This window comes from Myotis yumanensis, unplaced genomic scaffold (assembly GCF_028538775.1).
Source record: "Myotis yumanensis isolate MYYU_CA2020_CCGP unplaced genomic scaffold, mMyoYum1.0.hap1 SCAF_4, whole genome shotgun sequence".
Classification (NCBI taxonomy): Eukaryota; Metazoa; Chordata; class Mammalia; order Chiroptera; family Vespertilionidae; genus Myotis; species Myotis yumanensis.
In genome coordinates this window covers 16,864,326-16,891,947 of record NW_027223755.1, presented here as the reverse complement: position 1 = coordinate 16,891,947, position 27,622 = coordinate 16,864,326, and the positions used below count along the sequence as shown (strand labels likewise).

At 44.0% G+C, this 27,622-nt stretch overlaps 1 protein-coding gene across 1 annotated transcript in view; it reads left to right on the top strand.

Annotated features, from left to right (window-relative positions):
* Positions 1–27,622, top strand: part of MYO10 (myosin X) — a 203,966-nt gene that overhangs the window by 29,684 nt on the left and 146,660 nt on the right. Inside the window, exon 2 of the mRNA XM_070411924.1 lies at positions 12,450–12,548. Coding sequence (XP_070268025.1) covers positions 12,450–12,548 — 99 coding nt within the window. The remainder of the gene's footprint in view (positions 1–12,449; positions 12,549–27,622) is intronic.

Below are 27,622 nucleotides of genomic sequence, written 5' to 3'. Positions count from 1 at the left end.
TGGTCAGGAGGAGGCAGTCAGTCCTCAGTGGTTTCTAGCGCTTGGTGGGGTTGAGTCTGAGACTTGTTTTTTTCTTGGACTTGTTTCTTTCTTGGACTGGACAAAGGTGAATGCCTCCGTTGTTCAGTTGCGTGCAGCTGTTAATAGTTTACAGATGGTGATTAAGTCCAGCAGGTGAGCCACGTTACAGCGTATCTTAGCCTACCTAAGCGGTGCCTGGCTAATTTGCATCATTGGGCCTTTCCTCCTGAGGCTTCCACCTGCCCGTGGGGTTTGTCCTGTTCATTCATCTCTCAGAACCCAGGTCTTGTGAGGCCTGCTTCCTTCCTTCATCAGCACCCCCAGGTACGGGCACTCTGTGTACGTACCCCCAAACTAGCCCTGTGGCATCAAGTGTAAATGACCTAGCGGCATCCCTGCTAGATGGCACGCTCTGCTGGGTGTTCATCTCTGGGCTGTGTCTCTGGCTCAGCGTCTTCCTGGCTCAGTTGGTCAGTGGCCACTTCTGCTGTCCTGGGGAATGTGTGCTTTTCCACTCAACCTCATCTCAGAGTTACCTGGGAGGTAGGTGGTGTTTATTTCTCCTCTAAGATGAGGACACTGAGGCCCCTGGTGGTTAATTTGGCCCAGCCCACATTCAGATGCAGGAAAGCCAGGATTCCCGTTCAGGCGTTTTGACGCCTGCGTTGAGCCATCATCGGAAACCACCCTACTGTAGTCTAACCTTGAGAGGAAACCCCAGATGAGCACCAGCTGTCGGGCATTCTACACATTACCTGACCTGTGCTCCTCAAAACAGTGAAGGCCTTTAATCAAGGAGAGTCAGATAGGGTCTGCTTGTTTTTCTGAGTAGTTGTCTGTCTCTTCCATTTCTCTTTTTTTCATTTGAGATATATTCACGCATCAAAAAATTCACCCTTTTAAAAAGGTATACAATTGAGTGGTTTTCGGTATATTCATTAAATACTAGTATTTGTATATATTGGTATACTAATACTGGTGTATACTAATAGTTATGCAACCATCACCACAATCTAATTTCCAGAATATTTTCATCACCCCATAAAGAAACACCATACCTATTCCCAGTCACTCCTACACCCAGCCCTAGGAGACCAGCAACTGCTGTCTGATTTTCATATCAGTGGAATCATATACTATGTGGTCCTTTGTGCCTGACTTCTTCCACTTAGCATAATGTTTTCAAGGCTCATCGGTGGTGTCACATCGAGGAGTTCTCCATCCTTTTCATTACCAAATAATATTCCACTATATGACGATGCCACATTTTAAAAATCTGTAGTGAATAACACTGCTATACGCATTTGTGTACTGGTTTTGATGTGTGGACATATAGTTTCCTTTCTCTTGGGATATGCCTAGGAGTGGAATGCCTGGGTCATACGGTAGCTCTGTGTTTAAGATTTTGCCCAGCCAGGTGTGGCTCAGCGGTTGAGCGTCGACCCAGGAACCAAGAGGTTGCGGGTTCGATTCCTGGTCGGGGCATATGCCCGGGTTGCGGGCTCGATCCCAGTGGGGGTCATGCAGGTGGCAGCCAATCAATGATTCCCTCTCATCATTGGTGTTTCTATCTCTCTTTCCCTCTCCCTTCCTCTCTGACATCAATAAAAATATATTTAAAAAAAAAATGATTTTGAGGGACTGCCAGACTGCACCGTTTTTACATTCTCACCAGCAGATATGAGGTCTGTTTCTCCACATTCTCATCAACACACCTCTGTTCTTTTTGATTGGATGGGATTATCTTTTAAGCACCTTTAAGTCCAGGAAGTATGATTTTATGAAAAACATTAACTATTTTTGAAATTTAATAAAATTCTGCAAAGGCATTAATTAGTATGGACACGACAGCAGGGAGAAATAGCTGTGTTAAGTTTATTTACTTCCCACTGTGTACTTGGGTCGTTTGTTTTTATGAAGTATTGGTGAACTCCTGTTCTGAGTAAGTTTGTGTATTTTTTTTTGCTAAAAACAGATGGTAGCCAGAACACAGCCAGGATTTCATCAAGGTAATTTTATCAGTTTTTGTTTATTTGTGAAGTTTTTTTTTAATGTATTCACATCAAGAATAGGAAAGGACAGTAAGCTCTAGGAAAGGGGAGGTAAAGGCCGTCTGGTATTGCATGCCATGGAGAGTGCAAACATCTTGTGATGGCTTTTTATTGCTCCTTCTGTTCCCCATCTCCTACTGTTTCCACTAAAAGGGAGAATGGAATGCAGCTCTCAACCAGCTATTTTATGTCTCCTGGAGAGGATTTCCCACTAGTTTTTGATAGTCCTTAGACTCAGAACTGTTTTATTCATTTTATTAACTTTGTACATCTTTCCCCCACTTACCTGCTTTTCTTTCTTGTCTTGTTCTACTGCTCCTTATGTTACATAATTTTTTCCTTTGAAAGAGACTAGATGGGCCCTGACCAGTGTGGCTCAGTTAGTTGGAGCATTGTATTGTACACCAAAAGGTTGTGGGTTTGATTCCCAGTCAGGGCACATACCTAGGTTGTGGGTTTGGTCCACTATTGAGGCACGTATAGGAAGAAACCTATCAATGTTTCTCTCTCTCTCTCTCTCTCTCTCTCTCAAATCAATAAACATATCCTCGGATGAGGATTTAAAAAATACTTTTCATAAAAAAACACCTAGATAGGGAAGCTTTTTAGAATAGGCATAGTTTACTTCTAATATATTGTAAGCTCTTTAGAGCAGGGACCATTTTATACTGTTTTGTAGTGCTGATGCGAAATAGGAAGCCTAAAAGATATTTGTGGGAAGCATGGGTTTGTAAAAAGGTGGCCTGGTGGATGATGGATGGATGGACAGATGGATGGAATTGTGGGTAAATGACTTACACATACTGAATGAACTTTAGGGGTATTGGCTGAGTCGTTAGGTAAATTTTCTATTTTTTTTTTTAAAAACACCTTGTTGGCTATGACGATTGGTTGGCTAATAGATGGAGTGATTATATTTTTGTTCCTTGGATTGTCGTATTCCTACAGTGTTGAGATTATTTCAGCAACTTGGAGATGTCTCATTTCTTTCAGTGTTGAATTGTTTCTTGTATTTCTAGTCACTATATTTAACTGAAAAACTGTTTCAAGGAATTGCAAGGAAGGTAGAGAAAATCAGAATATGAAATCAGGACTGAATCAACTGGCAAGTTAAACCCCTATAATCATGGGAATAAACTCTTTACAGGGGCATAAGTTCATCCTGTAGGCATCTTGCCATTTAGTCTAGTTTGTTGTTTGGGTTGGAGTGGGGGATGCCAATGAGTCTTTATTAGATATAAAAGTTAGTTTATTATTGCTGATACTTTTTTCATTTTCTTTCCTCTGTTTCCTCCCTTTCCACCATCTACTCTGTACAGTGTTTGTTGTACCCTCTGCATGGAAGCTGCCCTTCTCAGTAGCTGAAAGTGATGACAGAGTTTTACCTTATGGGCAGGACAACGGGAAAGAACGTTGGTGCCATGCGATCCTCTCGCTGGGTGCTCTGGAGACCGGACTGTCCAAAGACATGGATGAGTTGTCTGTGAACTTGATAGCAAAGGATGCAGACAGGCCTCAGTTCGCAGCCATAGTGAGTTATAAGTATGCTTGTGAGTTAGTTGTTTGGGACACTAATCTTCCTGTGGAAATAGGGCTGTAAATGATCCCAGGCCCATAGGCAATCCCAAGAAATGATGTTGATAATAATGATGATGATAATGATGATGACATAGCTGAAATCTACAAATATATTGTAGCTACAAATAGTTGAATGCATTTCTTACTTAAAAGCAACACCATTCAAAACTTCTATAGGCCAGCCTTGGGAATAACCAGCACTTCTGCTATAATCTTTGAGGAGGGGTGCAAATTATGTCATTGAGTCCTGAAGTGGAGTGTCAACCACACATTCTCCTCCGGAATTGAATGGTGGCATCATGTCCGGTGGCGGCAGGACTGTCGTTCTCGGGGTTGCCTGTATCGGAAACAAACGCCATCGCGGTCTCACAACCAACAGTCAAGTGGCACAGACCTGGGATCCTCGCACCACGTTTCTAACTTTTGGGGCTGTATGCGCACAGTTTCGCTTTGAGCCCCCCTTGACTTTTTCCTCCTCAGCGGTTGGTGCTGGCCTTTTTGAAGACAGAGCCTGCGCTTGCCCGTGTTCCATTCAGAGCCTAAGAGCCCTGGGCTGACTTGAAGCTTTCCTCCGGGGAATCTGATACAGCTCAGAACTGATGGTCAGGCTCAGGTCTAAAACCCTGCACTCATGCATGAGTCATGAGTTCACTCGGCGCTGTGGGTCCTCACTCTGCACGCTGAGCCGCAGAGGCTAAGGACCACCCACGGCTGTGGGGATGCTTGGAGAGCCCAGCGCCCGCCCTCTTCACTTTATTTCCAGGGCCCTCGAGATTGTCCAGGGGGAAGGATCTTAGGTTCCACCTTCCCCTTTAATTTTAAATCTCCCGTGTCTATCCCCAGCCAGCAGTACTTCTTGCCCCCGCTGCTTGTGTTCACGCTGCATTTTTCATACTTATCTTGTGGTGTGATTATGTTGTGTCTTTATTCTCTCTGTTTCCAAGCTTTCTGACAAGTTTTGTGTTGGGGTTTGCAAGCACTTGGGGTTGAAATAGCTCCGGAGGTGAAAAAGCACAGTGAGCAGTTCCAATGACCTGCATGAGAACATTAAAAGTGCGTTCTAATTAGCATTAAAGAGCATCGGAAGAAACAAAAACAGAAACAGCCCAATGGACAGAGCGGAGGAAGAGAAGAGTCCCTCTGGCACCATCGTCTAATCGGTGGCCTCAGAGACTTTCCCCTTATGTTTGTCAGACGGTTTTGAATCCCATCGCAGAGGTCGCTCGCTGGCCCTGCTGTGTGCACTCAGTTTCATGTCCCTGGAAATTAGATCTGTCCCAGGTATATTGTGTCTGGGCTGATCCTACGTTGGGAGGTTGTGGAAATTCCTAGAATTTACAAGGGAGTCTGCTTTCAATTAACGATGTCTTGGACAGTGAATGGTTTTGAAAACTCCCTCAGAACTTTGTATTACTCTCCATCCACAATTGTCAGCTGGGACAGCCCCCTCGCCCACAGCATAACTACTTCATCCAAAATGTCAATAATGCCGAGGTTGAGAAACCAGCTTTAGAACGTTGAATGTTGTAAAAGCCGTGAGTCCTTTGAAGTGGGCTTTAGTAATAAGGATTAGGAAAAAACATCTGTGAAGTTGAAAAGGTATTCCTACTTCCAACAGAGAAAAAAGACAATAAAACAGGAGATATCTCACTTACACGTGGAAGCGAAATAAAAGAAACCAAACTTAGAGATACAGAGGACAGATTGGTGGTTGCCAGAAGTGGCCGTGGGAGAAATGGATGAAGGGGGTCCAAAGGGACCAACTTCCAGTTATAAAATAAGTGCTGGGGATATAGTGTACAGCATGGTGACCACAGTTAATAATACTGTATTGTATATTTGAAAATTGCTAAGAGAGTAGATCTTAAAAGTTCTCATCACAAGAAAGTAAATTTGTAGCTATGTGTTGTGATGGGTGTTAACTAGACATATGATGGTGATCATTTCATAATATACACAAATATTGATTCATTATCTTGGATGCCTGAGACTAGTATAATGTTGTATGTTAATTATATCTCAATTAAAAATAAACAGGAGAAAAGTGCTATTTAAATCCTTAGTATAATATATGATCCACATCTGGTTTCTGGAATTTAACACCATTCACAACCAAGATCCCCTTGCCCTCCCCAGCCTTCCACAGGAGACTTCTAGGCCAGGTTGGGTTGCTTCTTTACTAAGTCACTACAGGCAAAAAAGTAAGAAGTTTCTCTCAGCTGCTCAATTTACTGCAGATTTAAATAGTCTTAATTTATCCTTTACAAAATTATTTGACCTTTTTGCCTTAAAAAAAAAAGGCAGATCACATTTCAGAACCAAATTGTGACTTTCTCATGTAGGTTGTTAGAGAATCCTGAACTGTGATACTTAACATAGACCAATTAAGTGGTTGTGGGACAAAAGTAGGTGTGGTGCCCTGTTCTGGGTCTGAGATTGAGTTGTGTGTTTTGCTGAAGAATATTCTCTTTTCCGTGAATCTGTAATTAGAATATGCCACACAGCATGGTATTTAAAGTCCATCATCATTATCGCTTTTCAAGGATTATTTTCTTACTGTATTTTGAAACATAATTTTTTCAAAGCCAGGAAAATCATTTTTAAAGCCAAAAGAGAAATATCATAGTTGTTCAAAGGGCAATAAGAGGTTGAAATCTATGTGGTGATTTTTATCTTCTTTACCTTAAGGTAGGTAATAATAAGCATTTTTGTGCAGAGGGCCATTTTTGTGTAAATATTTTAGGCTTTGTGTAGCTACCTCACATGGCCATGGTAGGAGGAAGAAAGGAGCCAGGTTAACTTTCTTGCCCAGAGGGGCACTGGCTGGGGACTTATGATTAACTAGAGGCCCGGTGCATGAATTTGGGCCAAAACCAGCTCCCTGACATCCCCTGAGGGGTCCCGGATTGTGAGAGGGCGTAGGCCAGGCCGAGGGACCCCACTGGTGCATGATCGGGGCTGGGGAGGGATGCAGGAGGTTGGCCAGCCGGGAAGGGACCGTTGGTGGGCTCCAGGGCGTGTTCGGCCCATCTTGCTCAGCCCCCATCGGCCAGACCCCAGCAACAAGCTAACCTACAGGTCAGAGCGTCTGCCCCCTAGTGGTCAGTGCACATAATAGTGACTGGTCAACCAGTTGACTGTGCCTCTGATGGTCAGTGCATATCATAGCGAGCAGTTGAGCAGCCTTAGCATATCATTAGCATATTACGCTTTGATTGGTTGAAAGGCCAACCGGTTGACCGGACACTTAGCATATTAGGCTTTTATTATATAGGATAATTGAATTCCATGAGACACTTCACCTTTCGATTACCTTAGGGATGACTTGTGTGGTGTCTTGGCTCCCTGGTCAGTGTCAGTGGAGAGCAGATACTAATTAATTCAATTCAGAACTCTGAGTTTTAACACAGCCCTTACAATTAATTGTTGTGGGTTTGATTTTTATTGAGTGGTTTCTTTTGTATGTTTCTTGGTTACCTCCATCACTCAAATACAAAAACATGATTGGGTTTTTCCAATTATGGAATAGTTAAAAATAATTATGTACAATGGAGATGTATATAAACTGGGAAATTAATTTTTAAAAATTGTTTGAAACTACCAAGGCATAATAACATACAATAAAATGCACCCATTATAGGTGCACATTTGAGTGAGTTTTTGTACATTTATACAGTTGTGTGGCCATCAACACGGTCCTGCTTTAGAACAGTTCCATCATCCCCCCGAGTTCCATTTTCCACGTTCACAGTCAGTGTCCCTCCCATCCTAGCACCAGGCAGCTGTTCTACTTTCCGTGTCTGTGGATTTGCCTCTTCTGAACATTTCATGTAAATGGAACCCTATAATAGGTACTCTTTTGTGTGTGGCTTCTTTCACTAACATGAAGTTTTTGAGATTCATCTTTATCTGCTGATTCTATCAGTAATTCGTTTTTATTACTGAAGAGTTTCATCGTAGGGATTTATCACATTTTGTTTCTGTACCAGTGGTGGACATTTGAATGGTTTCTAGTATTTGGCTATCATGAATAATGCTGCTATGACTATTTGCTTGCAAGGCTTTTAAAATTTTTCTCTTGAGTAGGTAGATGTCTAGCTGTTGAATTGTTGGGACATATGGTAAGATTATGTGGAAACACTTTTGTTTTACATGCCCGCCACTATCTCCACATCGTCACCAACACTTGGTACAGTCGGTCCTTTTTTATTATAGCTAGGAAATCATTTGTTGGCAATGGAAAATGGAACCCCTATGAACCTCACTTTTGAAGAAGGGATGGTATTTCTTGCCTCCCCATACCTTACAGGATTGCTCTGAAGATCAAAGGAGATGGAAATTTATGTGAAAGGGCTTTTTAGTGTAAAACTGTTACTGGTGAGTATGTGCAGGAAAGTATTTAGCTGTTAAATTTAACACATATCCGTCTCAGAGATTAAGATGAAAACTTGCCCAAGTGTTAATAAAATGTGTATGTTATGGTTGAACTTGTTCTACCTTCTTATAAAGGCATATTTTACTCAAGTTGTGAGCTTCCTCCATATGCCTGCATTGTACATTAAATTATTAGCCTTATTTCACCATGACAGGATATAATGGTTTGCATATGCTGGGCAATTTTTTCTTTCCCACTCAAACTTGGATGGTCTGGTAAATGTCTGCTTGTGACTTCATTTTCAAATACCTGTGGGTGGCCTCTCTTCTGGACCTGGGCATATGTGTTCTATTCCAATGGAATGGAGGGAGAAAGTCTGGTGGAAACGACCAGGAAACAGTTTATCTGTGTAAAGACAGGCATTGCAACGGTTTTACTTTGCAATTCTGATTCTATGAAAATTGCCAGTTTGAACTTTTTCAAAGAACAAAGGGAGTTTTGAATGCATTTTCCTCCTTACCTGTATAAGCCAGCTGCCACAGGTCTAGGGGAACTGGCCTGGGGGCCCTAAATTTGCTATTTGGGGCTGTATTTCATAAAACTTGCTTATCAGCCGCTCTTCACACCTGTTGAGAAAGACCTTTGGACTAAGGAAGTTGCACTGTGTGTTTGACCATAAACCACTGTGTCAATAAAAGGCTCCATGGCGCTTCAAGTGAAAAGGTAAACAGAAACAACAAAACTAAAGTAAGAGAAGCTGCGTGCCTTATATAGTTTCTGGGAGTTTATAGTTCCAGAGGTTTATATTAATCCTAGCGACAATTTATATTAATTCAGTAATGTTTCCTAATAAAAACCTTAGTTTATTCTTACTAAATAGACAGTTTTAATAATTGGGAAATGTGCACATGAAATCCTTTTCTGATAAAAATGATGCAGGTGATGGTCATAGCAGCAGTTCTTTGGACCCAGGATCTGGGATGGTGGTCCATTGAATTAGTATTTCATGATTTTACCTACTGAGCAAAAGTTCTCACCTTACATGACTTTGAAAATTTCTATTTCAGGGGTGGGCAACCCCTGGCACGCGTGCCAAACATGGCATGCCAGTAACTTTTGCTGGCACACGAAACCCTCTCTTTTAATCTTCCATTTACAATTTTTTTCTTAATATCGACTTTTTTATTTTTCAGATAAATTCAGTGTAGGTGCATCTTAGATAAATAATTTAACATAACATGTATACATTAAAAATAAATGTATTTTTCATCATCATATGCTGTGTTTTTGTCTCTCGAATTTTATTATTTCTTCAAGGTTCTTCACATACGTACATCTTAAGAGATATCAAGTAGGCGTAACATGTTCTCAAAAAATTAGGGTTGGCACGCAGAAGAATTTTGAGTCAGAGATTTTGCTAGTTTGGGCACGCACTCACAAAAAGGTTGCCCACCCCTGTTCTATTTGAATATGGGTACACACATGTGTGTGCACACGTGTGCTCACATGTGTGTAAGTATTTCAAAGCTTTCAAATGTCGCAGTCTCCAAAGTGTGAATTAAAAAGAAGATGCAAAAAGTAGTTGAGGCCCTCGGAAATCCTTTTCTTGAGCATCTATAATAATAAAGGCGTAATATGCTAATTAGACTGGGCTACCTTCTGGACGAAGCCAGGGCTGCCAGGGAAGCCTGGGTCTCGGGTGCCAGAGGTAAGCCAGTGCCGGCAGCCGGGGGAAGGAAGGCCTACCCTTGCATGATTTTCATGCATCGGGCCTCTAGTTACTAATAACATGGTTTGGTATGGGATGATATTTGAGGGATCTTAGAGGAGGCCCGAAGTAAATGTTCTTTTTGGAAGCAGCTGTTTGCTAATCAAGAATCAGAACTGTCAGGTGGTTGGTTCTCATTGTTTCTGGGTGTTACCGGCATCTCAGCGTTGGGCATCAGAGGTACATGACCCACTCCTGTGGAGATAAGAGCTCACCGCTGCTGGTGTTATGCGTGTTCTTTAAATAAGCAGACTTCAGGACTTATAGAGAAACCCCTCATATTCATTTCTGATGATCTTTTCCACCTTGATTGTGGAGGACTTCAACCCCTCTTTGGAGGGGTGGTGAAAGAAGGAAGGATGAGGTTAACAATTTAAAATTCCCTTAATAATGAGAAATGGGGTGCCCGTGGGGAGGGCCTTGTGTGGGGCTGTCATAGGGGATGCTAGGAAAGTTGCAGAATTCACACAGGGAATCATGTGAGCCAGTGCCCTTTCAACTTTAGGCCTCAGCCACCTTGATGTTCTTGGAAATGTTTGTAGAATCTCATGCACATGTGGCCCCCGCCTCTGGGTCCCCCTGCTTCCAGAGACCCTGGGTCCAGTTAGCTGGCCCCAGATGCTTTCATCCAACTCAAGGTGACTTACTGGATCCTGAGTGACAGTGGTGTAACAGCAAACATTTTGGGTCCTGGCTGGTTATTGATTGGCACCGAGGGAGTAACTTAAATTGAATTTTTATATCTTCTTAAAATTTTCCTCATGGGGGGTGGGGCGGGGAGAGAGAGAGAGAGATTGAAAATGATAGTATGTGATAACTGGCCACTTAAAGGGGCCTTTGTATTATACTTTAATTATTGACTAATCTATTAATGCATTTGATTTATTTATGAGTTATTTTAAGGAGACAAATAGAGTCGGTGTGATGTGTGGGAAGAGCCTGGGGTTAGGAATTGGAGAGATTTGAGACCTGGCTGGGTCACTCACTGTGACATCAGGCAAGAAGTTAGGCTCTGAGCTTCCGTTTTCTCCCAGGGAGGGAATTCCTATCTTGCTGAGGATTAGTATTAGATATAGAGTGTCATTGAGCACATGACCAGGACACCTCATGGGCACTCCGTTACTGCAAGCTACTGTTTTTGCTATTTATAAAGAGCAAAAGTAGCATAAATTCAGTATACTTCTGTATTACTTACTTCCTGCCAACTCTTTGTTAACAGAGCAGTAGTAACCCCTTAAACTGGAAGTTTAACATACCATAACAAATATATTGTAAATTATAACAGAAATTATGCAGGCCATTGAAATGAGGTTGAAAGTTCTAGAAAAAGAAGTTGTTCCGTTTAACTGCTATGTCAAGTTATAATTTGGTATATTTTTTCCCAGTTTTGTTTTTGTTGGAGTTAATGAAATGGTTGAGCACAGTAGGAATAACGTAATGAGATACTAAAGCTGTCCGTCATATGGGTGTACATCATAAAGGCAATTCTTTATGATTGGAATGACCAGCGAACACCCAGTAATTTCTTCAAACTCCTTTATCACTCCTTCTTGGAAACAAATAGTTTCTATGTTGTGAAATCAAAGGAAGAAAAGCTAAAAATATATTTATTTCATTTGTCCACTTGGGAAATTACAATAGAAATGAAATCAATGCCAAAAAAATATTCCCTTCATTAAAACAATGGAATCTGGAAGTTATCTTTTGGACTACAACACCAGACTGTGGAGTGCATTTGGTGTCTGTTGGAATCCTACCCACATTCCTGCCAGTGGATTGGGTTCTGATATTTACTAAAATGTTAGTCCCTCTCTTGGTGAATCCAGTTGACTCATGGATTTGGTACAAGTAGGGAGTCTGAAGCCCTCCAAGAGGGCACGTACATGGGGCTTGGGCCCAGGAAAATGGAAGCCCTCGCAGGTCCCAAAGAGTTCTCAACTTGGGGTGAAGCAGAGTAGTGACCTGGCCAAATTTGTGGTTTCTGGAAGCAAACTGCCTGGGGTTGAGTTCTCTCTCAGTCTTGAGATGCTGAGCATAATACATTACCTCTAGGCCTTTATTTCTCCATCTGTAAAATGGGCGTGATAATAGTTCCTGCCTCAACACGTGTTTGTTTATAAGTGAAATGAGATAATCCCTATAAGTCAGTTGCACCCAGTAACACAGGGGCTACAATGTTCTCAGCCCCTTCTTCGTTCTCTCTGTCCAAGTGGGCCTCCCTCTCCATCACACTTCTCTATAGTAAAGCTTGCAGGTGATGCTTTCTGAAGAGTCATTCTTTGCTTGTTTGAGAAGAACATTTGCATTTCAAAAATTTTCTTTTTCTTTTTAAAATATATTTTTATTGATTTCAGAGAGGAAGGGAGAAGGAGAGAGAGATAGAAACATCAACAATGAGAGAGACTCATTGATCGGCTGCCTCCTGCACACCCCACACTGGAGATCGAGCCCGCAACCTGGGCATGTGCCCTGGACCAGAATCGAACCCGGGACCTTTCAGTCTGCAGGCCAATGCTCTATCCACTGAGCCAAGCCAGCTAGGGCAAAAAAGTTTCTTTTTTAAAGGAATGTCGTAGTCATAGTAATTTTGAGGGTGGTGTTTTGCCACAACATGCAATCCAAACGCATCATTAAATTCTGTTTATTTTGTTTACAGGGAACACGGGTCTGGCTGAGAGAGAATGGCCAGCATTTTCCAAGTACTGTCAATTCCTGTGCAGAGGGCGTCGTCGTCTTCCAGACAGACTATGGTCAGGTGAGCACCGGTCCCTTCGCCCAAGGAATGCAAAGTGCGCACCTCGAGTGTGTGTGAGATACAGTGACATTCCCCAGTGGGTTCCAACCAGGGTGGGACAGAAGAGCCTCCACTTGGCTCCACTTGGCCGGTCTCCTTCCTGGGGGCTCTTGTCCAAGAATCAGAAGTATGGAATGCAAGCAGCTGGAGGAAAAGTCCGAATATATTGATGTTTGCTCATTGGTTTCCTTACCACTTTCCCTTAAAATTCTTAAACTATTCATGGAGTATCGGAGATACTGGCTGGCCAGTGAGGAGGTAGTGTGGCGGTGTCCGGATTCCTGTAAGAATCAGACTAACCCCCTCGCCTGAGCTACTATCCGCCTTGTTAAGCAGCTGCAGAAGTTTCTTCTGTGTGTGGGAATCCCGCTGCTCCTGGTTCTACATTTTTGTGTGTAAAACAAATGAAAAGCCCCATCATTGAAAACCGAAATACGATGTGAATCCAGAAACTGGCTCATTGATTCTACAGCGGACTCTTGAACAACACAGGTTTGAACTGTGCAGGCCCGCTTCTGCATGGATTTTTCTTCTTTTTTTTTTTAAAGTACATTTTTATGGATTTCAGAGAGGAAGGAAGAGGAAGGGAGAGAGAGATAGAAACATCAATGATGAGAATAATTGACCAGTTGGCCTCCTGCATGCCCCACACTGGGGATTGAGTCTGCAATCCAGGCATGTGGCCTGACCAGGAATTGAACTGTGACCTCCTGGTTCATAGGTCAATGCTCAACCACTGAGCCACGCCAGCCAGCCCTGGATTTTTTTGTGTTTTTTTTCCCCAAGAAATGTTGTAAATGTGTTTTCTCTTCCTTATGACTTTCTTAACGTTTTCTTTTCTCTAGCTTACTTTATTGTAAGAATACAGTATATAATGTATATAAATATACAAAATGTATGTTAATCGACTGTTCATGTTATTGGCGAGACTTCTGGTCAAAAGTAGGCTATTAGTAAAGTTTTGGGAGAGTCAAAAGTTATATGCAAATTTTCGACTGTGCAGGGGGATAGGTGCCCATAACATGTTGTTCATCAACTATATCTGAGTAATTGTGAAAGGAGCCGAGTTTCTCCATTTTTATGAAGAAAATTAATTTTAATATTACAAATGGGTCCCTCCCTCAGAGGCACACATCAGAATTTAAGACATCAAGAAATAAAAGGATGTCCTATATCAGTATTAAAAACTCAAGAGTTTCTGAATGTCATTTGTAAGTCGTGCTGAGCATGAAAGCTGCAAGGGCAGTGCTGTGTAGTTTCAGGCAGACGAGCTACTGGGCGCTCTCTGCCTCTTAGCCCAGCTGGTCCCTGGGGATGGCACCTTTCTCATTTCTTGGCTTCATGAGGAGTGATTTTACTGGGCTGTTTTGTAGTTCCTCAGATGCTTTTTCATCTGAGTCTTGAATGGCTCTTCAGAATTCATCTGGTGGTATGAGCATATAGCTGTGTTTTGTGGACGTAGATTGGGGTGTGGCATAGGAAGGAAGGTGGCAGAGGGATCACATGTTTACCAGCCCTCTTCCCATCGGGTTGTCAGGTCATGTTGTGTGATCTATAAACCGAGTAAATGACTTCTGCTGAATTTCAGGGTGGGGCGCCGCTGTGATGTTGAAGTTCTCGTGCAGGTTTGGTCAGCATTTTTCTGTCTTTCCTTGACTTCTGCCTTTTTCTTTCTCACTGGCCCCCGAATTCAGTCCCTTTCCGGCCCTGCACATACTTCTCAAATGCAATAAAAAAGGAAACAATTCTTACTCAGTGTACCAGTTTGACTTAAGTATTCCTAAAAGATTTATAATGCAATTATTTTTTGTTGTTGTTGACTTTTCTTTTAATCCCAAAGATAATGTTTTAAACCTTTTTTCTCTTTTTGAAAAAAAAGTAGTAAAAATCCACACAATATTAAATTTATTGTCTTAAGCACTTTATCGTGCAGTTCGGGAGTGTCAAGTACATTCACAGGCTGTGCAACAGAGCTCTAGACCTCTTTCATCTCGCAATACAGAAACTATACCCACCAAACACGGGTTCCCCATCTCTGCTCCCCCAGCCCTTGTAACCCCCTTTCTACTTTCTGTCTCTGTTACTTTGCGTGCTTCACATACTTCATATGGGTGGAATCATACAATATTTGCCATTTTTTTCTGACTGGCTTATTTTGCTTTACTGTCCTCAAGGTTCTAAGACACTTTCTGTTCTTATTTGCACTTTGCTTGGTGAATGGAGGCTTCTAACATGGCAACTTCGGCAACATTTTAGTGCTACTGCCTGTGACACGTGGTCAGCAGTCTGTGTCACATGGACAGCTCTCGGGGAGGGTGGAAGTGGAATGGGATGGTCAGGGAGTAGTTCTGTTCACTCTTGACAGTATTTATGGATTGTGGGTTTAGAAAGAACGAAGCCAGAATAACGTGTACTTAAACATGAAAACAACTCTCAACGTGGACTTCTGATCTTCAGTTGGTCTTCAAATACTTGGTCTTAATGTTGTCTACTCTGTCATTCCAAAGTCTAACAAGTATAATTAGTTTGGTGATTTGTGTAGGGATTGCAGGGTTTAAAATATGAGAAAAGTGAGATGAGATTGGAAGAATTGGGCTCAGACTAGGATCAAGAACTGGCAGTGGCCAAAAGACTCTAGTTTCTTTCTTTCTTGACCTACAAGTTCACTGTGGGGCATACAGGCGTGGTCACCGAGGAGGAGGAGAAGTTCATTAACTGGTCCTGGTGCCCAGGAACACCTGCTTTTTAACTGGGCTGGGATAAATTCTTTTTTAAAAAAAATCTTTGTTGTTGAAAGTATTACATATGTCCCTCTTTTCCCCCCATTGACCCCTTTCAGCCTGCCCCCGACCCTGCCCCATCCAGGCCTTCACCACCCTATTATCTGTATCCCTGGGTTATGTATAGATGCATACAAGGTCTTTGCTTGATCTCTTCCTACCCACCCACCCACTCACCCTCACCTTCCCTCTGAGATTCAACAGTCTGTTCAATGCTTCTATGCTCTGGACCTGTTTTGTTGAACAGTTTATTTTGGGATAAATTCTTGAAGGAATCTGGTCAAAGGTGCAGAGCATGGCCTTGTCCTAGTCAAGCCCCCGTGTCTAGTAATTTTCCAAGGCATTGGCTAATTTCAACCCAATTTGGTATGTTAGAAAAGGGTGTTAAGAAATTGTTGTTTCTGACCTAGCCAATGTGGCTCAGTCAGTTGGGCATCCTCCGGTGCACCAAAAGGTTGCTGGTTCGATTGCCAGTCAGGGCACTGCCTGGGTTGCAGGCTCAATCACTGGTAGGGGGTGTGCAGAAGGCAGCTGATTGATATTCTGCTCTCACATCGCTGTTTCTCTCTTTCCCCCTAAAAAATAAAATCAATAAATTATTTTTAAAAAGAAAAGAAATTGTTGTTTCTGGGGGAGAGAGAGGAACGGGGATTTATTGTTTAATGAGTACAGTTTCAGTTTGGGAAGATGAAAAGGTTGTGAAGATGGATGGTGGTGTTGGTTACACAACTGTGTGAATGGATTTAATGCCGCTGAACCGTATGCTTAATGGTCAAGATGGTAACTTTTATATTCGTATGTATATTTTAGTGCACACACAAAAAAGATAGTAATGTTTGAAGTCAGATGGTAACTGGTAAAACATGCCAATGGGTATTTTTCTATATCTTTAAAAATACTTCTGATGAAATATTTTATGTTGCCAAAATATGACTTCTCAGAAACATAGACGGCTTGAAAAACGAATTACTCTTTGGCTCAGAGCAGTGCACCTCAAACTTTACTATCCACGAATCATACGGGGGTCTCCTTCCAATGCCAGTTCTGATCGGCAGGTCTGGGGTGGGGCCTGAGGGTCTTGCATTTCTCACAAGCTCCTTGGTGACTTGATGCTGCTGGTTCTTGAGCCCCAGTTGAGGAGTGAGGATTTAGAAGACATTCCTGGAAGTCACCTTAGGGTCATGGTTACGGCAGCGAAGTCTCTCCGACTCTTCCATCTGTCACCTTGGAGGACACAACGATAAAGATAAGGTGGAGGACTTTGTAGAGAAAGCTGGAAAATATTTCTTTGGTCTTTCAAGGCTTTTTTCTTGGTGTCCTCCCTCCCAACAGCCATTTTACCTTGAGTGTGGCCAGGGGTGGTGCTGGCTGCAGCATAATAATCCTCAAGTGGATTAAAAAGCAGTTTTTAAAATTCTCTTTAGTGTTAGAGACCAAGGAGAGCCTTGTGTAACTGAAATCCTACAATGGAACTCCGGGGACCCAGGGAGGTAGTAGGCGATAGTGTGGCAGCACAAAAGGGCATGTTTTCTTATTTCCTTCAGTCTCTGAGAATTTTGCACACTCATGCAAGCCGTTCCCTTTTGGCAAGGGAGATGGTTTTAAAGCTCACTTAAAATTCCATTCCACGCGAAAATCTTAATTGCTGTTGATTGGTCCTCGGAATACGGAGGACCGAAATACTCCCCTTGGACTCATAACTTAGGCTACACTCACCAGCAAGTGTTTGCAGAAGGAAAAAGAAATGTGCAAGTGACAAGCTAACACACTTGGTTGAAAAATATGCGTAGTTGTGTCCTCGGGAGGATGCAGTACACGGGCAGGTCAGCACATGTCCTGAAATGTCAAAATTACTAGCTTATCGTCCTAGATAACAAGCTTTGGACAGAGATTTAGAAGAGGCAAATTAAAAGGCACCACGATTCTGCAGGGTGCGGATGTGGCCGAGCGCTCAACTCCTGTCCAGTGCTGTCTTCCAGTCTTCCCCTTGCTGACGTGAGGATGTCTTTTCTGGAACATTCACGAGGCTCATGGGTGATCACGATAGCACCCTTTATGCACAGTGTAGAATTGAGTAATAAATTCTAAATTAGATTTTTTTCACTTTGAGAGTGAACTGTTATCTCTGATTGCTCTGAAATTGCTTAGAGAGAGATCAGTTTACCTAATTGTATTTTAAAGGGTAATTATTTAACTTACCCCAGTAAACTTAGGATGATTACTGCACACAATGATTTTTGTAGGATTTGCTGTGTGCAGTCTCTGTATGGGGTCTTCTGAAATATTCTACTGGCGGGAGATTTAATTGCCCTAATCTACAAATAGATGCTCTCCTCCATGCCCTTTGCTGTTTATTTGCAACAAACATAATTAGACTTTGTTTTCAAAGTTATTCTTCTCATTCTATTAATCCAGCAAAAGGCTATTAGGTTGCCTGGTCCTTTGAAGTCATCCCCCAAGAAAGATTTCCCCAGGCCACACAGGAAACACAATCCTAATGATTTATAATCACATCTCCCATTTAAAGCTGTCTCTAACCTTTTTGGTTTGACCTTCTGGTTTTGACTTGTTAGAATTAATATAAGATGGACCCAATTTTGTGAAACTTGATCATGGGTTAGTGTAGTGATTTTTAACAATTTTTTAAAGTCATTTTCACACTTTCTGCCATGGCCAACTGCTTTTCTTTTGCTTCCCCCTCCCTTCCACTTTGCCCCCATTGGTTCCTTTTTGTGTCCCTTGAATGTCTATGGCCATGGGCGGCCTTTTGACCGCTCCACACCCTCCCTCCTGTGCACTCCTGTGTCCTGGAGAAATCTGCCCTAGGCCTGCTGAGTGCTGGCATACTGACTGTGGGCCTGCCCAGCACTGCTCTGTCCCATTTTAGAGCTCCAAATAACAGCGGGACCCACACATTTGTCAGGAACTGGACAACTAGACTCTGTGATTTCAATCTTTGGGGGCGAGGGGGGGGCCGAGGCGGGGGTGTGTGAGTCGGGTCTGACTGCTGATGGATCCTAGGTATAGTTGAGTGAAACATCTCACATGAAAGGAAGCTGACTGCACAAACTGGCCCCAAGAGCCCAGGAATGCCTGCGCTTCTCAGCAGCCAGGGGAGCTGCATTCCAGGCTTCACACGCAAAGCCAGCTGTTGGCAGAGGCAGCTGCCTGGGGACAGACGCCCCTCCCACCCCCTCTTCTACAGGAGCCGGTGGGATGTGAGCAACCATTGGCCCTGCCCCCAAGTGAGGTGGCCAGCAGCGGGGGACCAGCTGGAGTCTCCAGGGCATCTCACAGCCCAGGAAAGAGTCTCCAGGCTATGACTGACGGAGGAAGAGGGAGACACCTCAATTTATGAAGATGGAGAAAAAGGAGTATGGAGGGCAATATTAATAATGCAAAAGTAGTGTCCTTTGGGTACTTAGACTCTAGGGGCCACACGCCAAACTCAGGGACAACAGGACATTCTTTCTAGTCAGCTGTCCTGAACATAATTCCCTTACCCCCCTCCCCCCAATTTTATTTTGTATTGGTTTCAGGTGTACAGTTTAGTGGTTAGATAATCATACTTCCCATAGTGTGCCCTTCAACATTCCCAGTACCCCATCTGGTATCATACATAGTTATTACAATACTAGAGGCCCGGTGCAAGAAAATTCATGCACTTGGAGGGGGGCGTCCCTCAGCCCAGCCTGCGCCCTCTTGCAGCCCAGGAGCCCTTGGGGGATGTCCACCTGCCAGCTTAGGCCCGCTCCTCAGGGGGAGCGGGCCTAAACTGGCAGTCAGACTTCCCTCTGACAGCCCAGGAGCCCTTGAGGGATGTCCAACTAACGGCTTAGGCCTGCTCCCCCCTGTGGAAGTGCACTGACCACCAGGGGGCAGCTCCTGCGTTGAGCATCTGCCCCCTGGTGGTCAGTGCGCATCATAGCGACCGGTCGTTCCCAGTTGTTCTGTCTTTAGGGTCAATTTGCATATTACCCTTTTATTATATAGGACTATTGACTGTAGTTCCTATGCTGCACCTACTTCCCGGGCACTGTTCTGTAATTACCAATTTGGGCTTCTTAGTCCCCTCACCTCTTTCACCCAGTCCCCCTTTGTTATTTTTAAAGTATATTTTATTTCCTTCTCAAACTTTATGTCCTTTTTTGTGTGTAAAGGACAGTATTTTTATATTAATGCATGTATTTGGGAGAAACCTTACCCATTTTTTTTTTTTCTGAAAAGGAAAGAAACATAGATGCCGTGTCTTTTGGTTCCTGTGGTCTCTCAAGTCTCCGATGTCCCATATTTTGCAATTGCTGCTTCCAACCAAATGAACCTGCAGGGTCTGGTTGAACCATATGAAATTGCCATCTCTCTAGGAGGAGAGAGTAGAATATTGGCAATTTTATGTGGCCCCACCTAAAAGCTCTCTTTTAATTTTGTGTTTTAGCTTATCTATATGTTTATGACTTAAAAGATAGAACTTTTGTGATGGTGTACAGTAAAGTTAAGCGGAACAATGTTTCTGCAGGTGAGTTGAGGGGCAAAGCATGTCCCTATAATGATATCCAGCCCTGGTTCTTGGAGTGCCACTGCCATCTTTAATGCTGTTGTGGGTGCGTATGTTTGTTTGTTACAGCTCTGACATTTTGCATTCCTTTTGCAGTTTTTCGTTTTTCTGATATTTAAAAAACTTGCCATGATGAGTTTCTACTGCAAGTGTCCAAGTTGGAGCTGAAAGAAAAATGAGTGAATATTCAATTTATTTTTTTGAACTGGAGCTTGGGTTTTTCCATATTGTCATGTTTGTGTTTATTGTGGGAAATATAAATGACATAAAATTGATTATTTTAACCATTTTTGAGTATATAATTCAATGGCATTAGTTACATTTGTAGCGTGTGCAATCATCACCATTATCCATTTTCAAAACTTTCTCACCCCAAACAGCACTTCTATAACCATTAAGTACTGACTTTCTATACAATTTATTTTTTAGCTACCTTCCTCTTAGATGCCTTTTCCTGTGCCGATTTTAGAAATAAGAGGATGTTAGAAATTCTCCTTTGTGTTCTTAAGGAGTACCGTAGACAGCATCAGGAAGCAATTGCTTTTCTCAGTTCCAGATTCCTGGGTGTCTTAGGACTGCTGCCCAGCACTGAGCGTTGGGCACTGGCCATGGATGTCCACGTGGGGCGGGAGGTACTGCCCTGGGTGGGCAGAGGGCTCTTCCCAAGAGGAAGGTGACTGTACAGTCATTCAGAAATTAAGGGGAACGAGGGGCATGATGGTGACAAATGGCAATTTTCAAGAATCAGATGCGTTTGGCTTTTTTGTTGTTGGAACTTCAGTATGGGTCCATCTGTTATTCTTGGAATTCACTTCAATCAAAACAGTGCAGCTGTATTAAAGGGACAACGCAGAGCTGGGAAACTTGTAAATTCTCTGTTCTTTCCCACAATCTGCTATTTCATCCTGGAAATACCCGCCTCTGAGATGGATATGACACCAGCCACGAGTTTCTTAGAATCAGAAGCCTATTTTCCTCCAGAGACTGAGCGCCACGGGGGCTTTCAGTCTTGCTTTGAAGACCATGTCCAACTTACTTGGTTTTGAGTGGGGAAAAAATGTTCCTATATTCTGAAAGCCATGTGATTGGCCCTCTAGACCTCTTCCGAGAATTTGGTTTGGCATCTTATGGCTCAAAGATAGGAAGTCAAATGTTTCCATTAATTTTCACTCTGGAATGATAGAAAAAAAATTATGATGTCTGCTTGTTTATTAGTGTATTTAGCTCCAGAGAAAAACATGTGAGACTTTGCAAGTCATAGTTCTGTGTGGAACGCTCACTTATTGTGACCTGGGAAGATTGTCGCTCAGGCAGCCTGGGTGCTTGTCTTTCTCCTTTTTGGGACTCTGGTTCCTGCACAGATGTGCCTGGCTCTCCCACCTTCACTCAGGGATGAACGCCCCGATGGAGACCTTCCCGGAGAGAACTTCTCGATCTCTCCATCCAAAGGAGCCACCACCTTGACATTCGGTCACTGTGTTTATTTGATTTTCTTTCTCTTTCCTCACCAAGCTCTCTGTGTCCTTAGCAACTAGGAGCAAAGCCTGGTTGGAGAGACATTCAACAAAAACGAAGCCAGACTAGTCATTAGAATGCCGTGGACTCTGCTGAGACTGTCTTATAACATTTCAGTAAAGAAATGACAAGGCTTAAAGGACCACAAGTGACAGAAGAAGCAGCAGCCACGTGTTGCAAGCGTCAGGGTGGGAGTTTCACTGTGCGATTCCTATCCTGGCAGTATATAAACCATGCTCGGACCAGAGGACCCCAGAGGACTGGAAGATAAGGACACTGAAGATAATTAGAGCCTCTTTCAAAGTACTTATTTCACGTGATAAACCTCAAACGTATATGAACTGCATTTTCATTCTTTGAGGGGGAGGAGGTAGATATTGTTCAGAATATTTTCCCAAGGCTTGGCATTTTGACACTTGAGATTATTATTCCATCTACTTCAACTTCTACACTGTGACAGGAAGCAGTTTACAGTGACAAACACTTGAAGGTTTGTTGGTGTTCTGAGGAATGTGGGCTGTGTCAAGTGTTGTGGACCTCAGCTAGCAAGGGCGCACACCATTTCTGTTCTGCTACCTGCCATATTCCCAGCTCCTGAAAAATCCGGCAAGACCTCAAGTCCTCCCCTGGTTTTTGGGGTCTGTCTCCCTGTTTCTTTAAGTGTATCTAGTAGCTTAAGTGGATTAGGAATCCAGCTTATTTCTGACTCTTGCTTTTAGAACATAGCTTTTGTCTTCAAGCCCCCACCTCCCTTGAACTAAACAGCCAGGCCCCTCCCTGCCTGGCCTCCCATTGGGGTACTGGGCGGGTGGTTGGATGGGGAGGGAGGAATGGATGGCTATTAGAGGTATTTACTGGCTCCAGTGAAGCTGGAGCCGAACACACACATATTACACATTTTTTTGCAGGAGAGCAAATGGCTTCTGCCCTGGGTCACACCTTCCTTGGCTTCTTATCCTCCTTTGGGCAACTTGACTTTTTCCGTTGTGGATACGTCTCAACTTTGCCCTCTTCTTTCCTCTTATAGAATGAGCCTCTTCCCCATCCTTAGGCTTGGTCTATTTCTTTGGACTCGAGCCTCTCTCTGACCTGCCTGTGCCTCCTGTCTTTGGTTGACTTCTGGGTTCCAGGTTCTGCGTCAGGGTAGCTCAGCTGACTTGTGCCCTGTGTAAGCCTGTGGTCTATCCAGACCCTTCCTACAACCAGCAAGAATCCTGGTCCTGCAATGGTACCGTCCAGGCACGGAGAGAAGAGCTGATATTTTGTGCCATTGGACTCGTTGTTTTTAGTTTTGTGGTTAGTTCAGCAAATTCAGTTGTTCATACTTGAAGGTAAGCAGGACACTAACTTCCATTTTTGGTGCACACGAGTACTGAAAATAGATCATTAACGCTGGGTGCTAAGCTAGGATAAATCAAAACTTGATTTTTTTTGGAGGCTTAAATAAATACTGTGCTTTTATTATAAGTATTGTTTTATGAAAAATGTATGTGAAGACCTTATTTGGAAACAAGACAATTTATAAATTATCCATGGGAATCAGACATGGCACCATGTAATGCTGGGTGTAATGTCAGTAGAAAAAGCAGAGGCAATGTGTTAGAACAAATTCAGGCAGTTGTCAGTTTGTGACTGATTTGCACTCCATTTCAAAAATTCATTTACAACCAGTTTCCCCAAAGACTTGATGATATAGGCGGGGTATTGGTGTATCCACCCCATCTCCAAAGACCTGTGTACATACCGCAGTGCAAGACCGCGATGTTGAGAAAGCCCTCTATTGCCTGATTCCAACTTTAAACGTGTGTTCAGAGTTCCAACCTAGGATGCCACCATGGTGAGATAAGGGAATTGCATTCTTCCCAGGATCACCTGCCTGAGAGGTGAGCCATGCGAAAGGGGGCAGCTCACTTCTAAGCCATAGCTTCCTCAGCAGGGCTGGCATTCAGCATGGGTCAAGGGAAGAGGATGCCATTTGTTGGGTGGCATCTCTACCTGGCAGCACACTGGTGCATTCTGTCTGTGTGTCCTTGTGAATCCTCGCAAATACCCTGTGAGGAAGGTGTGATTATGCACATTTTAGTGAGGTGGACATGGAGCTTTGGTGAAATAACATGTACAAGAGTCCACTCTTGGTCAGCGATGAGTGATAGAGCTGGAGTTTGGGTCCAGAATGGATCATCCTCCCACTTGATCACCTCCCTTCTTAAAGAGGACGTGCAGGAGGATGAGGTGAGACGGGTGATGGGGGTTGACAATTTCAGTTCTCAGGCCCTGTTACTCCTCATACGGGTTATTTCTTTTCTCTCTTTAGGCCCCTCATCTTGTTATGACGTTTGTACTTTCTTCTTGAAGTCAGTCTTTGTGGTGGCCCTCCCTCCTCCCTGTTTTATTGCTCTAGGCCCAGGGAATATAAGGGTCAGCAAAAATCACTTTTAAAAAAATGTTTCATTATCTTGTGTTCACAGTCTTGCTTTGCTGCTCCTGACGGTGTCTTTATCAGCCTGGCTGCATGTTACAATTCACTGGGCAGCGTTTACCAAGAGCCTTGGCCCTGCCCCAGAACCACGAAATCCGAGTCTCTGCTGGGACTCAGGCCAGGGTGTGTTTTTCAAAAGGTTCTTGGGTGCCCTTTAGGGAGCGGCCAAATTCAGAGCCATTCAGAGACAGAAGGAGCCTCATCTCAAAATATTACCTTAAAAGTTGTTGAAAGAGCACAACTTTTGCATCCTGGACTTAGCGCTGATGTCACCCATGATTCCTAGGCCTTGATTTTTCCCGTACAGCTCCTTTTCTGGAAGTCTTTTCTTACATGGTTCTGTGAAATGTCTCCTGGGTGCACATTCTTTGTGACTGCAGCTCCCTCTGCCCGTCCATTTCTCTCTTCAGTGAATTGTACCTGCTCCTCATCTTCCCATCTCTACCTCTCTGCTCCCACCCACCCTCTCACGTGAGGATACTCCACGAGAGTGAGGCATTTGGGTTTAAATGTCCCAAGCCCAGTGCATTGTTTCTCGATGTGTGATCATCATGGGGCCCTCATGGGCCCTCACCCCAGATCTGCAGGAGCCCACTTCTCCGTGAACATGGTCCTGGGATCTGCAGTTTAACAAAGTTCCCAGATGAATCTGTTCATGTTCAAATTGGAAAACCATGGACACAGTCGGTATTTTGACCTGAGATAAATTGGGGAGTGTTTTTCTTCCCTCTTCTCACCGCCTCTCATTTGCTATTTACTTCAAACTGGGCTGCTCCCTGCCCTGGAAGGCTAAGGGCTCTGGGGATGGCTGGCCTTCTGGTGTTTGACATCCCCCTTCCTGCAGTGATGCCCTGACCTCACCTGGGCTGGGTGAGATGCAGGGTGAAGAAAGGCTGGGTGAGATGCAGGGTGAAGAAGGCTGGGAAAATCCCAAGTGGCCGCCCAGCAATGGAGAGGACAGGGCCCTAGGCCAGTGGGTGCCGATCAGTCACTTCTGCTTGAGGGGCTATGCCGCTTAGCCCTGCAGTGAAAGCGTGACCTTCCAGCTTTCAGTTCAGGCTACTGGATTGCACTGCCATTTTACAAGTGACGGACATCTAAGGAGTCATGCTACAGGGTCACTTGTAAGGAATGTGACTGGGAGGAGAGCGCCAGTGCACTTCCTGAGGTCAAGGACACATTCAGCGCATTGTTTCTGTGTGGCTCGTCGAGCTGTATATTTTGCCGTGTTAAACCTCATTTTTTTTTTTAAAAAAAACTAACACCTAGCTCTTTGGAAGGCAGCTGTTTGTATTGAAGTTACATATGTCAGGAACACCGCATTCCTGAGCCCAACAAAGTGTATGTAATTACTCCGAGTTCAACGCAGGCGGCAGCAGCAGCACGGCCCACGCCCGCTGCCTGTATTTTACCGGCTGTGAGCTCAGAGTGGCTTTTACGTTGTTAAATGTTTGGAGAAAGAAAAATCAAAATAATCCTATTTTATGACACGTGAAAACGATAAGAAGTTGAGATTGGATGACATGGTGCTGGACCTCAGCCACGTCCACTCGCTGACTTGTCACATAGGACTCGTTCGGCGGCAGTGGCACGGAGAGTCGAGCAGCCCAGGGGATTTGCCATCTGGCCCTTTGCAGAAAAGTTTGCTGACCCTGATCGAAGGGCTCATTTTCCCCAGTTACTTCTGATATGCTATTTAGGGCTTCAGGGGTGGGGGGTGGTGGGGGGAGGGGTCACGGCCTTTAGTGGTTCCCAGTCCTGGCTGCACATTGGAATCACTTGAAGGGCTGCTAGTTGAGAATCCTGGCCTCTACCCTGCGCCCAGTGGGTACAGCTTCTCGGGGGTGGGCCCAGGAATCTGTATGTGCAACTGGGCCCAGGAATATGTGCTGTGACCCCCCACAAACAGATTGGTTAGTGAAGCCCCAGTATTGTGTTTTCCCTGGGAGGGGGGATGCCTTGCCCAAGGGGATAAAGCGCATCAGTGGCAAAGCCATGTTTCCTGCTGCTTGTAGGGCAGTGGCTCGGACCTGAAACGGCCTCAGAACCGCTTGGAGGGCTCGTTAAACCACCGAGTCCTGGGCGTCCACCCAGAGCGTCTGCTTCAGCAAAGCTCAGGTGGCGCCTGGACATGGGTGTTTCTGCTCCCAGGTGCTGCTGCTGGTCCGGAAGGCATCCTTTGAGAACCAGTGTATGGGGCTTGGCAGGCTGTGTGTGCACCAAAAAAAAAAAAAAAAAAAAAAAGAAAATCCGTGTTCTAAATAAAAGCATCTGATACACAGTCTTCTCCTCAAAGCATGTTCTATAGAAGCACAGATGGTCACTCGCACAGTCCAAGTAGCTTTTGACTGCTGCAGCCGTGGGTCAGGCTGCAGTGCCTGTCAGACCCGGGATAGGCTGGCGATCTTGGTTTTAAGTACTAACACCTGCCGGTGGTTTAGTCTGTCGCCCAGTCTTTTTTTCTGGGTTAATGGAGAGTCACTCCCAGGCACAGCAAAAATAAGAATATGGCCTGTGGGTTATGTGCTCCGTACTCTCAAACATTTCCAAGGAAGTATTTCCAAAGTGAGCTGATTGTGCTTGTACACGTTCAGAAGTTGCTGCATAACTTTTGACACCGCGTGCTTGTTTTTAATATTGAAGAGCAGTTACATTGTTAACTCATCGTTTGCCGGGTAGCCCTCATTTTCTAAACGAGGTGCCAAAGCCAGAGAAGGAAGCAGAGATTCTGTATGTTTAGAATCTGCTGTGAGGACTCCCAAGCTTTTCATAGTTACCCTGAGGTTAATATGCTATTGTATCCCACTGACCATGTCAGCGAACATTGTGCTGGTAGCTGGAAAGGGGGCCGGGACTCAGGTAAGTGAGTGGGGTGAGTAGGGTGTAGGGATGTACAGAAGCTGCATTTGCACGACCCCCATCCAGAATTGGCTTATCCTTACACTGCGCGCCCGGCCCCTGCCTCACCCTAGTCCTGGTCCTGACAGAGCCTGGGAGTTTAACCAAGTCGCCCTCGGACAAGAGGTCCATCTGTCGAATTGGACATCCCTCTTCCCCTCTCTTTGCTTGAATGACTTATTGGTACTTTAAAAAGACTCTGAGAAACATCTCATTTTGAACAGTCCTTTCTTTGGTACTTACTTTCAAATATGTGTGTTCACAAACATTTTATTAGTGAACTTGTTTTAAGACTAAATTAGTGCAGCATGCAGTGCAGTGTGTAATATGATGGTATTGACTATCCACATGAATTTGTGAAGGGAACCATGTCCCCAAGGGTTTCCTGGACGAAGGCTTGCTAGCAGGCGGTGCAGTCTCCTCTTAGGCTGTGATGACACTTGTACGTTCAGCACATGGACTGTATTAGAAGCTCCAGAGTTGGCAGTGGCTTCCTTTCAGAGGTTCAAGTCGGCCTTCAGCTGCTTTTTGGGTGTTCCAAATGGGTCTTGTATTGATTCTGAATTAATTAGCCCGATTTCGAAGTCTTCCAGTGAGGGTAACTGAGTAGCTCACCCTTGAGAATTCAGCAAGTATTTTTGTCTTCTGGAATGATCTTCTGTCCTGAAATGCATCCATCTTCCTGCCATGTCAGGGTTCACAGTGGCTTGCTCCAAGCATCTGCTTTCGCTCTTGGCAAGGGAGCTAATGACAGATGTTTGCTGGGTGGTGCCGAGACCCACTCACTCCCATGACAATGGGCCGGAGC